Here is a 13,676-nt window from a genome sequence, read left to right on the forward strand (position 1 = left end):
GGTGAGTTCTATGACAGAGGTGGGCTCAGCATGATATGGAAGCATCAGAGACCAGTTTCTAGAATGGTGGGTTACAGAAGGCTTTCCGGAAGAGCCAGTGGATGTTTGAACTGAGTATGGAAAGACTCATAGAAGTGAGCAAAATGAAAAAGAAGACAGGCATTCCAAGCAGACACCAACACACGTGAACACCTGGAGGAAGGAAACATGGAAATTGTAGGTGGAGTTGCACAGGGCTGGAGTGAAGAGAGCAGGAGGGGCTAGGCTGTGGAGTGGCCGCAGGGTTTGCAGGTGAGGAATGAAGCAAGAGAAGCTTACTTTGTGGGTCAGACTGAGAATTTAAACTTTATCATGAAAGCCACAGGAAACCCCTGAAGGACTGTATATGAGAGAGACATGGCCACAGTTGCATCTTAGACAAACTAGCGTGAGGGTAGGGAATGTGTGTGTCCAGAGGGTCTGTGGAAACCAAGACAGGAGGCTGCCATGGTGATCCGGGCAAAAATCGAGGAGAGACTGAATTAATGCAGTTTCAGTGCTAGATGAGAAAGGGAGCACATTCAAGAGACACGAAGACAATCTAAATTTGGTCAAGTTAAGGTCACAAATGAAATTCAAATTATAATAAACACATGTTTAACTACTATGAACAGACATTTGGGAAATTATTTATTCCTCAAACTAAATCTGATTGTTTCCTTCTGTTTTGCAGATTTTTAGGTGATACAGAGACACTTTATCTGCATCTACAATGGGCCAAAAAAAGACAATACAGTTAAGATTCAGGCACATATATTTACGTATATAGCACGCATAAGCAACAGGATTATTTGGCAACATCTAGAAAGATAACTGGGATTTTTAGAATTCACCCGAGTATCTGGCATTGGAACAAAAAAGTGAAGAGAAGGGACACTCAGCTGGGGTTCTCAGGAGAGCTGGGTTCCAACTCCATCTTTGCCAGCCATGTGCTTTTTGGGAATGTCATTTACCTCTTAGGAGCATGAATTTCATCATCTGTGGAATGAAGGTGTTGGATTAGGTGACCTCCAAGGTGCTTCACATTCTACATCCCATGGGTGGACACAGCGTCTGACTCATCGGAAACCTCGGCAACCCATCTAAGTGATTTTCATTCTGTTTATTTGGGCAATTAGGGTAATGCTCTAGCAATCACGATTAAATTTCAGTTTTGCACTCTGTAATGTGACCTTAGGTATACAGCTTAGTCCTGCTGGTGATTTGTGGATAAAGATTATCTTTAGTTCTTTACGGTAGAACCATACTCTACATGTGGTTAGCTACTAACATAAGCTGTGAATTGGTATTATCATTAACATCAACCTACCAAAATTAGCCTTTCCTTTCCCAATATACAATTAACTATGTTTTGAGGCGTTTCTATAGCTAAGGCAAAGGGGGCCTCAAATTACTACCTACTAGTCATTCGGGACCAGACGATATCCACCTAACACTTGTCAGGATTATAAGACCGTGGTAAGACCGTGGGGAAGTGGACTCTACGCTGGATGACCAGCAGCTGTAAGGTGGAAAGTGCATACTCGCTGTCAGTGAATCATGTTGCTCAAACTTCTGAGATCTTCAAATGAGATATTTTTACACCCTGGGAGAAGCTGGTTTAAGGAGGATTTCCTTTTGCTACCCGAAGTGAAAAGAAGACTCAGTGAAAAAAGATCTTGAACTTCCTCCGTTGCCCTGAGCCCCAGCGTAAGACAGCTGCTGAGGGAAGGGGCTGCTGTGACTGCGGGCCTCCCACCGCAGGGAGAGTGATGTGGCTTCTCCAGGTTAAAATCAAAGACCCCAATTTCGGTGCACTTAGGGTTGATACTTTAAAGTATCAAAGTATACAAAGTATACAAAGTATACAAAGACTCTTCTCTCTAAACTTCCCTTCATCTCCTAGTTTGAAGCCCTGGGGGACGTGTCTGAGATAAGGAAAGTGCATGTTTCCAGTCTTCTGATACTATCTGGAAGCCAGGGATGGAGAAGGATCGAGAGACACAGGAGAAGTGTACCATCTGCGTCAGGGGGCCTAGTAGAGGTCTCACCATCTCTCAGTCCTGCCCGCACGGTTTCTTGGGTAGCAGATTTCCTTGCTTCGTCTTTCCACCTCTCTTGGCATTTTTTTCTAGGCTTTACTTTATGCGGCAGTTGACACTCCAATGGTCATAGAGTAGTAGGTCTACCATCCAAACGTAGGCATGACTTTCTGCTAAGGGTCCCTTCAGGGCAGGAAGTTTGAAGGGAAAATAAGGAAGAAGATGTCTTATTTCGGTCTTCACTAGAAGACGCCAAACTCATTCTGTAGATTCATTCAACAAACACTGAAATAAATGTTTATTACCAAAGTCTCAATATATATACAAAAAATAGATGATCCTTCCATGGAAAATTTTATTTGTTTTTTATAACCAAATAATCTTCACTGTATATGTATACAAAAAGGGAAAGGTTATTTCGTGCTGATAGATTGAAAGACCAGTTGATTATGTAACAGAGTTCCTTCAAGTAAGTGCCTCCCAAGAAAATTTATAACCTGAAAACTTCGAGTACCACGTGGTGTTTTGTGTGTTGAACCAATAAACTCATTAAAATAACATTGGGTAAACCCAAACACAACACAATGAAATTTCTAACACAGCCCACATTAACCAACCAACTTTAAAATAATATCTTTGTTATGTACTAAGGTTAAAAATTCAGCAAATTCTTTATATTTTTTCCACTTGAGATCATGTGTGGTTTTCTACTTCCCTGAGAAGTACACTTTTGCGGCTTTTTTGATCAAAGGCAGGTTATTTTTGCAAATAGACATCTTTTGTAGAGTCCCTGTTCTACTTCTTCAGAGTTTCAAGAAAAAAGAAGCACAAAAATATTTACCAGTTTTTTAGTGAAACATAAAAATTCTTAGGTTCTTTTCTTTTCTGTCAACTTTGTAAAGGAAGGGAAGGCACGAATGTTAAGGTTAGCCATCACTCTGTGTGTGTGTGTGTGTGTGTGTGTGTGTGTGAGGGAGAAAAGGAGGAGGAAGGAGGAAATAAAGGAATTTGGCTGCAGAATTGAGTAACAGTTTGAAACACTTGGCTTCCAGTTGTGAAAGATGAGCAACACTGGGGAAAAGGCTGGGCTAACAAGGGACCACTTGAAGAAAGCTTAATCTCAGCTTCCTCAGCTGAGATGAGGAAGGTCAGCTTGGTGCAAGCGCTCTCGGCAGGAGGTGGGCTCCCTTCGCCAGGACAATGGTCTTTGCATTTCAGCTTCTGAACTAAACTGAAGGTGCCTTCACACAGCCAGCTCCTCAGCCTCTCGCCTTGAAAGAGTTGGCTCTCCGCGGCCACGCCATGTCAATGTTATGTGTCATTTCCACAGAGCATGTGACAGAAAGGAAACCATTTCTTACTGGTATGTTGGTGCCATGGGTGTTCGTGTGTGTGCAGGAAAGGGATTGCTTTCCTCCCCGCCCCCGACAACCACAGTCCTTGTTAGAAGACGAAACCAAACTCCTTCTGAAGGCAAGGAGGATAAAACGAATGCAGAAAAAATGTGTATACCTCACAAATGAGACCCCTGAAAGTGACTGCTGCATAATTTTAAATTATTAATGTTTAGGGGCGCCTGGGTGGCTCAGTCGTTAAGCATTTGCCTTCGGCTCAGGTCATGATCCCAGGATCCTGGGATCGAGCCCCGCATCGGGCTCCCTGCTCAGCGGGAAGCCTGCTTCTCCCTCTCCCACTCCCCCTGCTGGTGTTCCCTCCCTCGCTGTGTCTCTCTCTGTCAAATAAATAAATAAAATCTTTAAAAAAAATTATTAATGTTAAAACAAAACTGGAGTTGGGAGTGGTGTTTTAGGAGATTTTAGAGATTATATCCATACGTGTCCTACATTTTCTAAACATCAATTCTTACTTGATGAGGTGCTCTTTATACAGAATATAATTTATAATTAATTGGCCCGCTATTGGTTTTTCATATTGTTGACTTTGTAATGCAATAAATGGTTAACACGCATGAGATTTCCAGCAGCAAATGAAATGAAAGACTGATGAAACAGGATGGATAGCTTAGGAAGAGTTTTTCTTTGTTCAAAGGGGGGAACTTTTCTCTGATTTATCCAGATTGCTAATTTACACAGATGTCTATATCACCGGCCTAATTGTTAAACCAGGCACAATTTACAGGTAGATAAGCAGACAAAACTTTGAAATAATTTCCATTCTGAATCAAATGATAGTATGGCAACCTTCATGACATCGATTCATCTTATCTGTTTTAAAGGTGAATACAAACTCAAAATTTGCCTAGTAAGAAAGTTCATGTCTCTCTGAATTGAGAACTAGTTCTAAAGAATTCAGCTGCTTTATTTGACACATGGATATGGTCATAGAAAAAAAAAGTTTTATTCTTGACTTGGAAGTTATTAGTCAACTGATCACTCTTTAGGATACTCGGGCAGCTACCACAATTTATCTTTGACTTGTGGATAAGAAAAATTGTTTCTGTGGTAGTAAGAAAATGGATATATGAAAAGATATCTACTAAACTTAAAATATTAGCCCTCAGCTATATAATGTTATTCTCACTTTACTGAAAATTAAAAACTGCATTTCCCAGTTAGTTGAAGAAATATTTCTGGTATTAGAGCTTCGTAAATTGTGTTCCTGAAAAAAAAAATGTGCTGAAATATTTCATCACCAGTTACAATTACTGTGAGGCATAACTATAAATTAGAAGGCTGGTTTTCTTGTATTTCTGGTAAACTGGCTCTGAAGATAATTTCAGAGAGGTCCCAAAACACGTTGAGCAATGTAAATATCCTTGAATAAGCAGACAGGCCTGCAAGTTTGGGATGATGATAGTATCTGCGTCACAGGGTGTTTGTGGGGCCTATGAATGAGTAAAGTACTTAGCATAATGCCTAGTACTCACGGGGAACAATATAAATGTCAGCTGTTATTACAATAAAATGACTTAGATATGTAAATTATGGCGTGTTTGTTAAAATAAGCAACTCATTGCATCCTTTAAGCTGAATACAATTTAATTGTATTTCAAGTGGGGCTGGTCCATACACAACTGCAGAGAGCCTTGTGTGGTTCTGTTACATGCAGACGGGCCTCTTTTAGCCACTGGGATTTCAGCAGCTGGCTCAGCCAACTCTATTCACTCCCACACCGTCAATGTTTACTGAACGTCCCTTAAGTGTCAGGCACTGGTGTGGACACTTGGGTTATAAAATGGAAAATTTCCTCCCCTGGAGGAGCTCAAAGTCTAGTGAGGAGGATAAACCCTGAAGGAAAGAGAGCTCATCATCACATCCTGGAGTGTTACTCCACTTGACCTTGAAAGGAAGACCGTTTCAGGGACATGGTCAATCCCTCTGCGTCCTCTCAAAGCAAATTTCTGCTTCTCCAATCCCAGACTTACACATTGAGAACAGGGGTAATAAACATATGAAGGTATGAGGAAGGAGTCCAGCTTGTGAAGTATCTTTTAAACAGCTCTTCTCTTATGGCGGACACCCTGTTAACAGTCTTTTAGTATTACGACTAGATAATGTAATTCCATTGCGTGAAATCAAATGGCTAACGTTGTTCTGCCTCCCAGTTTCAAATAAGGCATTTCCATTGGGCTCGATCAACGTAATAAAAAAAATTCACTGGGAGAGGTAGGGGAACATGCCAGGGATTTCAAGAATGGGCCCGCCTCTTAACCTCTAAAGAACAAAATTAATTTTGAATTATGAAAAATTTTATGAAAAAATTCCACCCTACAGCCTATGAAATATCTCCCTTTTCCGTAGAAAAGGAGTTCCCTGGGTGAAACTGAGTGTTGTAGTTGGCGTCTATAATGAGTGGATAAAAATGTGGATTGAAGCTGAAAGATCCGGGAATAAAAAAGTTGCAGGAGGTTAGAACTCATGGATACAGTTAACAAGTGAAATTCTGCTAAGAGACATCAAAAATAGCAATAGGACTAGATAATCAGCTTGTTTTCTTTGGTATGTAATATATCAGTTGTGGCTCTGATGCAAGTCTGATTCATCTTTGTGCTATAAAATGAGACTCTGTAAAGGAAAGCATTGCAACAGGAGTGAAGAGGTTGAATCTCATAGGAAGGAATCTGCCTTCTCATGAAGAATTCAATTTGCCAGAAATATCCACTTGTGGGGTATTTATGAGGAAATGTACCATTTAGCATTATTCTAAATTTATATAAATAACTGAACAAAAACAAAAAATTACTCCACAGAATTGCTCAATGCAGAGCTCACTACTGTTTTTCATTTCTATCATATGGCATATGATTTGGATTAATTGGAAACATACTTCAGTTTATAGCTAAAACGACTTACATGTATGAGTTTAATAGAAAAAACATAAAAAATGGTTTACTAAGGTCAGTAGTTATTAGGTATCAGTTATAAAACTACAAATATTCTGCAATGTCTTTAATTATATGACAGCTTTTTGGGGTTAATTGCTTACATGGGTACTATTTCTATGCCTTTGACAGATGCCTTGGAAATTAAAAAAAAAAATCAAACAGTTCAGTTAAAAAATTTAACTCTGAGAAATCATAGACCAGCTTAGTGTTTTTGAACTTCTTCAAACACATCCAAGTGGGAATGGTTCCATTATCGAAATACATTTTATTTAACTACAAATGGGTTCTTCTTTTTAATTCCAATCTTCTAATTTGTGATTGTTATCAAAGCTCCTTTACTTTGAAGAAAACACATAAGGACAAGAAAGGATTGAAGATCTGATTGAAGATCATATTTCTTATATGTAAAACTTCATTCTTCTCACACAAACTCTGTCATGCACATGTTGATCATATTCAATAAAATATTTACTTTAAATCTATGCCACAAAATTGTTTGAATCAGAACCACTGCTTAAAAAAAAAAAATCACTCGGAATAATTTAGTCAATGAGTTTCAGTAATTGCCCCCATATCAAAAACACTACTAAAACAACCCTGGGAATCCTGGAGAAAAAGAAAGAACTTCTTTAAAATGAAGAAAAGTCATTGAATCATTCTATTTTCAACAAATTTTGAGAGCAGTCTGTGGAGCAAACTGCATACATTTAGCAATTGATTTAAATTTTAAGACTGTTATAACAGCTAAAGGCTTTTGTAACCATTTCTAAACTACAAACATTTTCCTTGATTTAAAATACTTTTCTTTGCTTGCAGGGAAGCAGAAATATATTAAACCATTTCAAAGAAGATTCTAAAAATATTCTTTAATTTTGAAACTGCATCTTAAATGCTTAAAACATATGTATGACACCAGGGCCATACTTAATTAGTTATAATTGAGGGTTTTGATCAGTTTTTATTAATACCAGTTTTGCTAACTATGTGTAAAATTAAATTTTGTTATAAAGTTACATATGGAAAAGTAAGCAAGCTACACAAAAATTTAAAAAAAAAATTCATTCTCCTGGTTCCTTTGGTTCATGAATTTGCTTGTGGATGAAATGTTTATGTCTTCAAGCAATAGCAGGGAAAAACTCAGTGTTCATTTAAAAATAAAATGGCTGTTCTAGATCAATAAAGAAAAGTATATTTTCTATACTAAAACTATATTAGGATGTTCATAAGGATTTAGTTTTTCTATCTGGATGCCACACTAACTGGATGAAAGGCACATCTAAGTAGCATGGGGAAATTATTTTTAAGACCCAATTAGCAAAAAATGTCCACATTTCATGCATTAAAATAATTTACCTAGAATAAGATTATCTGCTAGAGCTACTTTATTTCTGACAGATCATTACTGGTAGATTGAGATGTATTAAACATTGCAAACAATTACTGCCTGCTTTTATGTCTCAACTTTAGTGTTTTCCTTATTTTAATGCAAAGGGAGCTTTGTTAGCCTATTTATTGTTTTGTGAAATCAGAGCCCAAAACGACTGGAAGAGAGAGAGAGAGAGAAAGAGAAGATTAAGATTGAGATTTTCCAGTGTTTCCACCATGTTCAGTGGTCCAATTACAGATCTACTGGGGAATGCAGTTCAGTAAGAAAAGAGAATTAATATTAATATTTAGACTGGCTTAAGATTCAGCTTTTCTGGGGGAACAAAGATTATAAAACTTCCCATAAATAGCTCTTGCCTTATATGAAGAGGTTCAGGAAACCTTTACCTATCAGTCTGACTAGCCAGCTATCAGATGATGGCAAATCCATTTGCCAAATGTGTCCAGCTGCAACTTGCCATCATCAATCTGTTTGAAGAAAATTAAATGCTTGTTCTTTTGTGGGTAGGGGAGGAAGATTAAGAGATAATATTTTGATTCAAATAAATGGTGATAACCTACTACAAACAATAAAAGATAGTAGTCTGGCTTTTTACCCACGTCAGTCCTTGGCACAGTTTGATGTTCTCGCCAAAGCTTAATTACGACGGGGCCCCAGCGGTACGGGGCTATAATTTCGTGGTTTCTTTCAAGAGCAAAGGGAAGTTATTTCTTAAAATAAGGAAACCTGTACAATACATTTATTTGAATATGAGTAAATAAAAATTTCTCTTTTAGGTTAGGAGTGCACAAGTGAAGGCAGAAATGGCCAGATAATTCTAGGTGTAACCAAAAGAGGGCACCATCTACCCTTAATGTCTGCACAGAGTTCCTGTGGTTGTAAAAACAAAACCCAAAAAACTCCAAGCCCCTCAACCCCTCAAACTCTGATCCCGCCCCAAGAAAGGGCATCCCGTGGCTCCTGACATTTTGTACTCTATAAGGAGACCAAATTCTGAAACTACACCTCATGAGGAATATCAGTTTGGTTATTTACTTCAGGACTGATTTCAGCAACTCATGGCGCCTGACATGTTAGCCACAAGAAGCAAGTATTTAACATTCACTGTGACACTTTTCAGACACTTCGAGATTAAAATTTTATAGGGCACTGAGAAAATTTCCCCCTAGGCCAGAGTAAGGCTGTCATCAAACAGCATGAGAAAAAGATGACAATTAACTTCCTAATGCTATCTTAACTCCGAGGGGTTATCTATAATGATAGATAGATAAGGACCCCCGGCAGTAAGATCTCCTCACACAGGGAGGACACAGTTAAATGCATTTGAGGTATGTGGGAAATAATCTGAAACAGCATTTGATGCCAACTTTTAGTAACAGAAGCCTAACAAATGTTCATTCTTTCAAGTGGGAAAAAAAAAGCATTCTGACACTACTCATAAATTTATTTTCTGTATTCTTAAACATGTCTTATGACAAGTGCATGATTAAAATTGATCAGTGTTTGGGGGGATTGCACACCTCCCTTGTATCTAATCAATTTCTTCAGGGTGATGGGGAAGAATAGTTCCAGGCTCTTAAGTGCAGTTGCCAAACTGCTCTCAAAAATTCACTACAGAGAAGACCACATGATTCTTGAAACAATGAGTTTAGCATTTAAACCAGAGGCTGGGGATGAGCATTTCACTTTGTAGTACAGACAGCTGTTGAGGAAGAAGAAATGTGAATTCTTAGAGAATGGTCATTTCCACCACTGTAAACATGCAATGAGTGTAACTAGAGGAAAACCTGGTGGGGAAAAAATAATTCTATAATCTTTTCAAGTAAAGAAAAGCACCCAAAATAGTTTTATGGTAGATGAGAAGGGGACTGCCATCTATGAACACTAAAATCTAGCAGGATGGTGCCCTCTGAATTTCAACGCAATATTAAAGCAAATAAAATTTTTTTTTTGTCTTACTCTGTCTCTAGAAAAAGAATCACTATCTAGTGGAAGGCGTTGTACAAGCCTCTTCATGTTTCTTTTCTCCAGAAAACAACGAAACAGAGGAAAGAACGAGTTCACACAAACATCTTAACTCGCTCCTGCCAAGGTACACCAGAGAAGCCGAAACTGGCATTGCGTGGGCTTGGGGTGGGCTCACGGCAGTGGCTCGAATTAAAACCTAAACGTGTCACCTTGTGACCACCTCGTGACCCCTTTTTCAGAGTGGCTCTGACCCTGGTCTCTCTCTGCCCGAAGGAACCGAGCCGTAGACACTCCATGGATTTGGGGGAAGTAGTCGCCTTGGTCCCGGAGAATCGGGTTCCTCCTGGGTCACCTCATCCACCCAACCACCTGTTATCCTTCGGGCCTCCGTTTTCCAGAGACAAAACTATGAAATGAGCCGCGACCTGGTCTTCGCGGTTGGGGCTTTGGAGGCTGTGGTGGGGGAGGAGGATCCCCGAGGGATGACAGAGAGCTTCGGGTCTCCTCTGGGTAGTCGGCGTGGCTGTTTACCAGCCCCGCCGCCTTCAGCCCACTTCCCTTTTCCTCCCAGGGAGGAGGAGATGGTTAAAGATTACACCGTGGCCGCGGGCACTTCAAAGGGCGGCTCGGGCAGCCAAAGGTAAAGATAACGTTCTGGCAGCTCTAATCAGGGTTTGTGGTTGCTACATTTTAATCACTTCATTGAAAGAAAAAAAGAAAGAAAAAGAAAGAAAGAAAGATCAAGAAAAGAAGAAAAGAAAAAGTTTACATCACACGTCCGTGCAAGGGATGCAGAGTAAGTTCCTTTGGGGCTGGGCAAGTTGGAGTTCTCTTTTGGGAAAACTTTGTACAGCCCGTGTCTTCGTGGAACGCGGCTGGACGCGGAGGGGAGGTTGGCGCAGGGATCAATTGGGCAGCCCGCCCTTAGGTTCCAGGCTCAGGGGCGCAAATGCCCACACTGGAAGCAAATGGTTACAACCGGGAGCCCCGCGACCAGCCTAGAGCTGCACTGGAAGGCTGCGACGCACTAGCGCTTTCTGGGGCTTGCACTTGAAGCCTTTTCTCTGCGGGCCGGAAAAGTGCGCTTGTTCTCCCCCTGAGACACGTGCATTCCTCTGGCGCCCAAACACGTCGGTCCAAGATGCCCTCTGCAAACTCGCCCGGTCCCTTCCAGACCCCCAGGCTGGTCTCCCCCGATTTGCCCCCTTCCCGGAGCCGAGCGGCGCGCACTTACAGGTAGGAGGTGAAGACGCTGAGGTTGGCGGGCAGCTCCGAGAGCCCCAGGTCCGAGCAGTCCACCCTGAGCAGCATCCTGCCGTCGGGCTCGCACTGACAGTGCGCGGGGCACCCCCGCAGCAGCGCGCCGGGCCTCGGCGAACCGTCCACGGCCGCCAGCTGCAGCAGGACGGGCAAGGACAGGAGCACGCCGACCGGGGAGGTGTCCATGGTGCCCTGGCAGGGTGCCTGGAGCGAGCCGCGGTCGGAGGGCAGCGTCCTGGGTGCCGCGGGCCTCGGCCGCTTAGCGCTTGCCTGCAGCGCTGGGCGCCGCGCTCCTGCCCCACGGCGGGGGCACAGAGGAGAAGCGCCGCGGGGCCGGGCCGTGCCCGTTGCAGCCACGCGGGCCTCGGGAGCGGCCCTGGCTGCAGCCGCCGCAGGGGCAGAGAGCGTTGCTGCTGCAGGCCGCCTGCTCGGTATGGAGCAGCATCTCCGCTCGCACGCTTGTTTTTTAAAGCGCTCCAGCCCGAATTGCGCGCCCAGTGACGTCAGCGCAGCCCGGCTTCCCAGGCACCCCCCGCCCGGCCGCACTTTCCCTCCTCCGGCCCCCTCCCTCCTTTCCCGATCGCGGGCTGGGAGGCTGCTGGCGGCGGGAGGTGCCGGCGAGCTCTTGGCCCTCGGGCTGGGCCGCCGCCGGGCGGATTCCGGCGCTCAGCACCGTGTGAGGGCCGGGCGACCCCCCACCCTCATTCCCCTTTGCGTCGTGGCGACCCAGAGCCGAGAGCCGAAAGGGACCTGCCAGAGGGACACACACGGCTGCGCAGAGACCGAAGGACGCAGCACGCTTCCTCCAAGCCCACTTCAAATAATGGATGGAATACATGGAGTGATTAAAAAAAAAAAAAAGACTAAAATTCAACCCAGAAAAATAGTTAAAGTTATCAGGGTAAGGAGGCAGGCTTTCCCGGGCGAACGATGGGTGGCCTTTTTGATCTTTACCTCACAGCACACTGTCTAGCTCGCTTTTGCCTTAAAATCAAAGTGCCAGGTTAATGGCTAAATAAATACGGCTCGTGAGCAAGTACTGCAATTCTGCCTTCCTAACTTTTGGGGTGAGAAGTCGAAGTCTATTTTTTTGAAGTGTTTCAGGATCCCCTGGAAAGTCACCTTTAGTTAGAACAATACCGGACGGACAGACAGATGGCTGTTTGCTTTTGTTCAGGGAGGGGCCTTTTCTTGCCAAGCGCCCCTAGGGTTCTCTAGTGCAGCCCCCCCCACCCCCGTCCCCCCAGGCAAGAGGCACCGGGCTCTGGGAGAACCTTTGCCGAGTACCAGTGCAGAATGTGTCTTCTCACACTCTTCAGCAAGTGCCCTAGGGTGAAACTAGGGGAGAAAGGAGGAGAAGGACGTAGGGCTTTCTTGGAGAGACAGCCTCAGTGGGAACAAGTCAAACGTCTCCAGACCCGAGACAGAGTGGCTGAAAGAGGTGACAGCCCAAGCCTGTCACATCAACTCACAAAAATGCACAGTTTTCTCTCTGGGGTACAATGCCTCCTTGTTTCATGAAGGTGGAGAACCCCTTTGGCTCCCAAGGCCTCTCTTAGTCTTCTTCCACTTAGCCTTTCCCACCGAATTTCCCGTATAAACTTCAGAATTTCACGATTGGGGAGTTCTTTTTCTTTTTTGTTAGGTATATTTCATTGAAGGAGTGATCCCCACAACTGGCTGATCACCTGTGGGGCTTTTATGATTAATATAGGTACCTGGACCTAAATGAGTATTCTGAACATGTCCTTTTCTTGGGTGAATCCCATCATTCACAAGTTTGTGATTCTCTGGCTTAGATGGAGGGGTAGAGTGGCAAAGAATTAGAAACTCCATCCTCCTCGTTTTGCAAATAAAGGAACTGTGTGGCCCAGAGATACTGGAAAATTTGACAGAGGCTGCTGAAAACTGTGAGTTAAGCCTGGTTTCTGGACATTAGTGCAGTGCCTGGTTCTGGACTGTTTCTTCACTTATCCCTATGCACACCACATCCCCTACCATCACTTTGCTCATTCCCACATTATTGTTTCTCCCAGCCATTCCTTCCACATGTATAGAATGCCTACTAATTGCCTATTTTCATTCCCACTTTTTCTTTCCCCAGATTACTTATTTTGTAAGTGCAACTCAAGATTTATTCTTTTTATGAAACCTCCCATGACCGCAGTCTGCATTAATCATCAAGCAACCACTGTTTGTAGAACAACGATGATCATGATGCAGCAGTGACCTGAGGGGCAAGTTAGCTCTCTGCATGGAGCTTGTAGTCTAAAGGGGAATCCCACGGAAGATGAATCTCACTGAACGGTATGTTGTAAATACCACAAAATTTAGTTCTGAGGTTTTCTGGAAAGCATATTTGTTTTGTTTTGCCAACTTTATTGTGACAACTTTGGAGACAGGGACTTGTCTTATCTTTACCTGTAGGACTGAAGCTCACGGTAGTGACCCCAAACCTAACAAATATTTACTGACTGATTGATTTATCAACACAGGCATCCAAATATGGTCGTGTCCACCGCCTGCCTAAAAACTTTTGGCAATACTTTCTTGACTTCAGGGTTGTTGAAAAGAGCATAACACTTTAGTTGTAGAATGAATCGGGCAGAACCAGATTTGAATGTAGGTTCTGCCAGTTTCAGGCAATTTGATCAGA

General features: G+C 42.7%; 1 protein-coding gene and 1 long non-coding RNA gene across 3 annotated transcripts in view; one reads left to right on the forward strand and one right to left on the reverse strand.

Annotated features, from left to right (window-relative positions):
• LGR5 (leucine rich repeat containing G protein-coupled receptor 5) overlaps positions 1 to 11,506 on the reverse strand; it is a 124,615-nt gene extending 113,109 nt beyond the window's left edge. For both annotated transcript variants that reach the window (XM_027594962.2, XM_027594961.2), the window contains exon 1: positions 10,995 to 11,506. In XM_027594962.2, the coding sequence (XP_027450763.2) occupies positions 10,995 to 11,206 (212 nt within the window). In that variant the 5' untranslated portion in view covers positions 11,207 to 11,506. The remainder of the gene's footprint in view (positions 1 to 10,994) is intronic.
• Positions 10,429 to 13,676, forward strand: part of LOC113922734 — a 102,205-nt gene continuing 98,957 nt past the window's right edge. Inside the window, exons 1-2 of the long non-coding RNA XR_003520053.1 lie at positions 10,429 to 10,556; positions 13,125 to 13,327. This is a non-coding gene — a long non-coding RNA (uncharacterized LOC113922734). The remainder of the gene's footprint in view (positions 10,557 to 13,124; positions 13,328 to 13,676) is intronic.

Source organism: Zalophus californianus, chromosome 9 (genome assembly GCF_009762305.2).
Source record: "Zalophus californianus isolate mZalCal1 chromosome 9, mZalCal1.pri.v2, whole genome shotgun sequence".
Lineage (NCBI taxonomy): Eukaryota > Metazoa > Chordata > Mammalia > Carnivora > Otariidae > Zalophus > Zalophus californianus.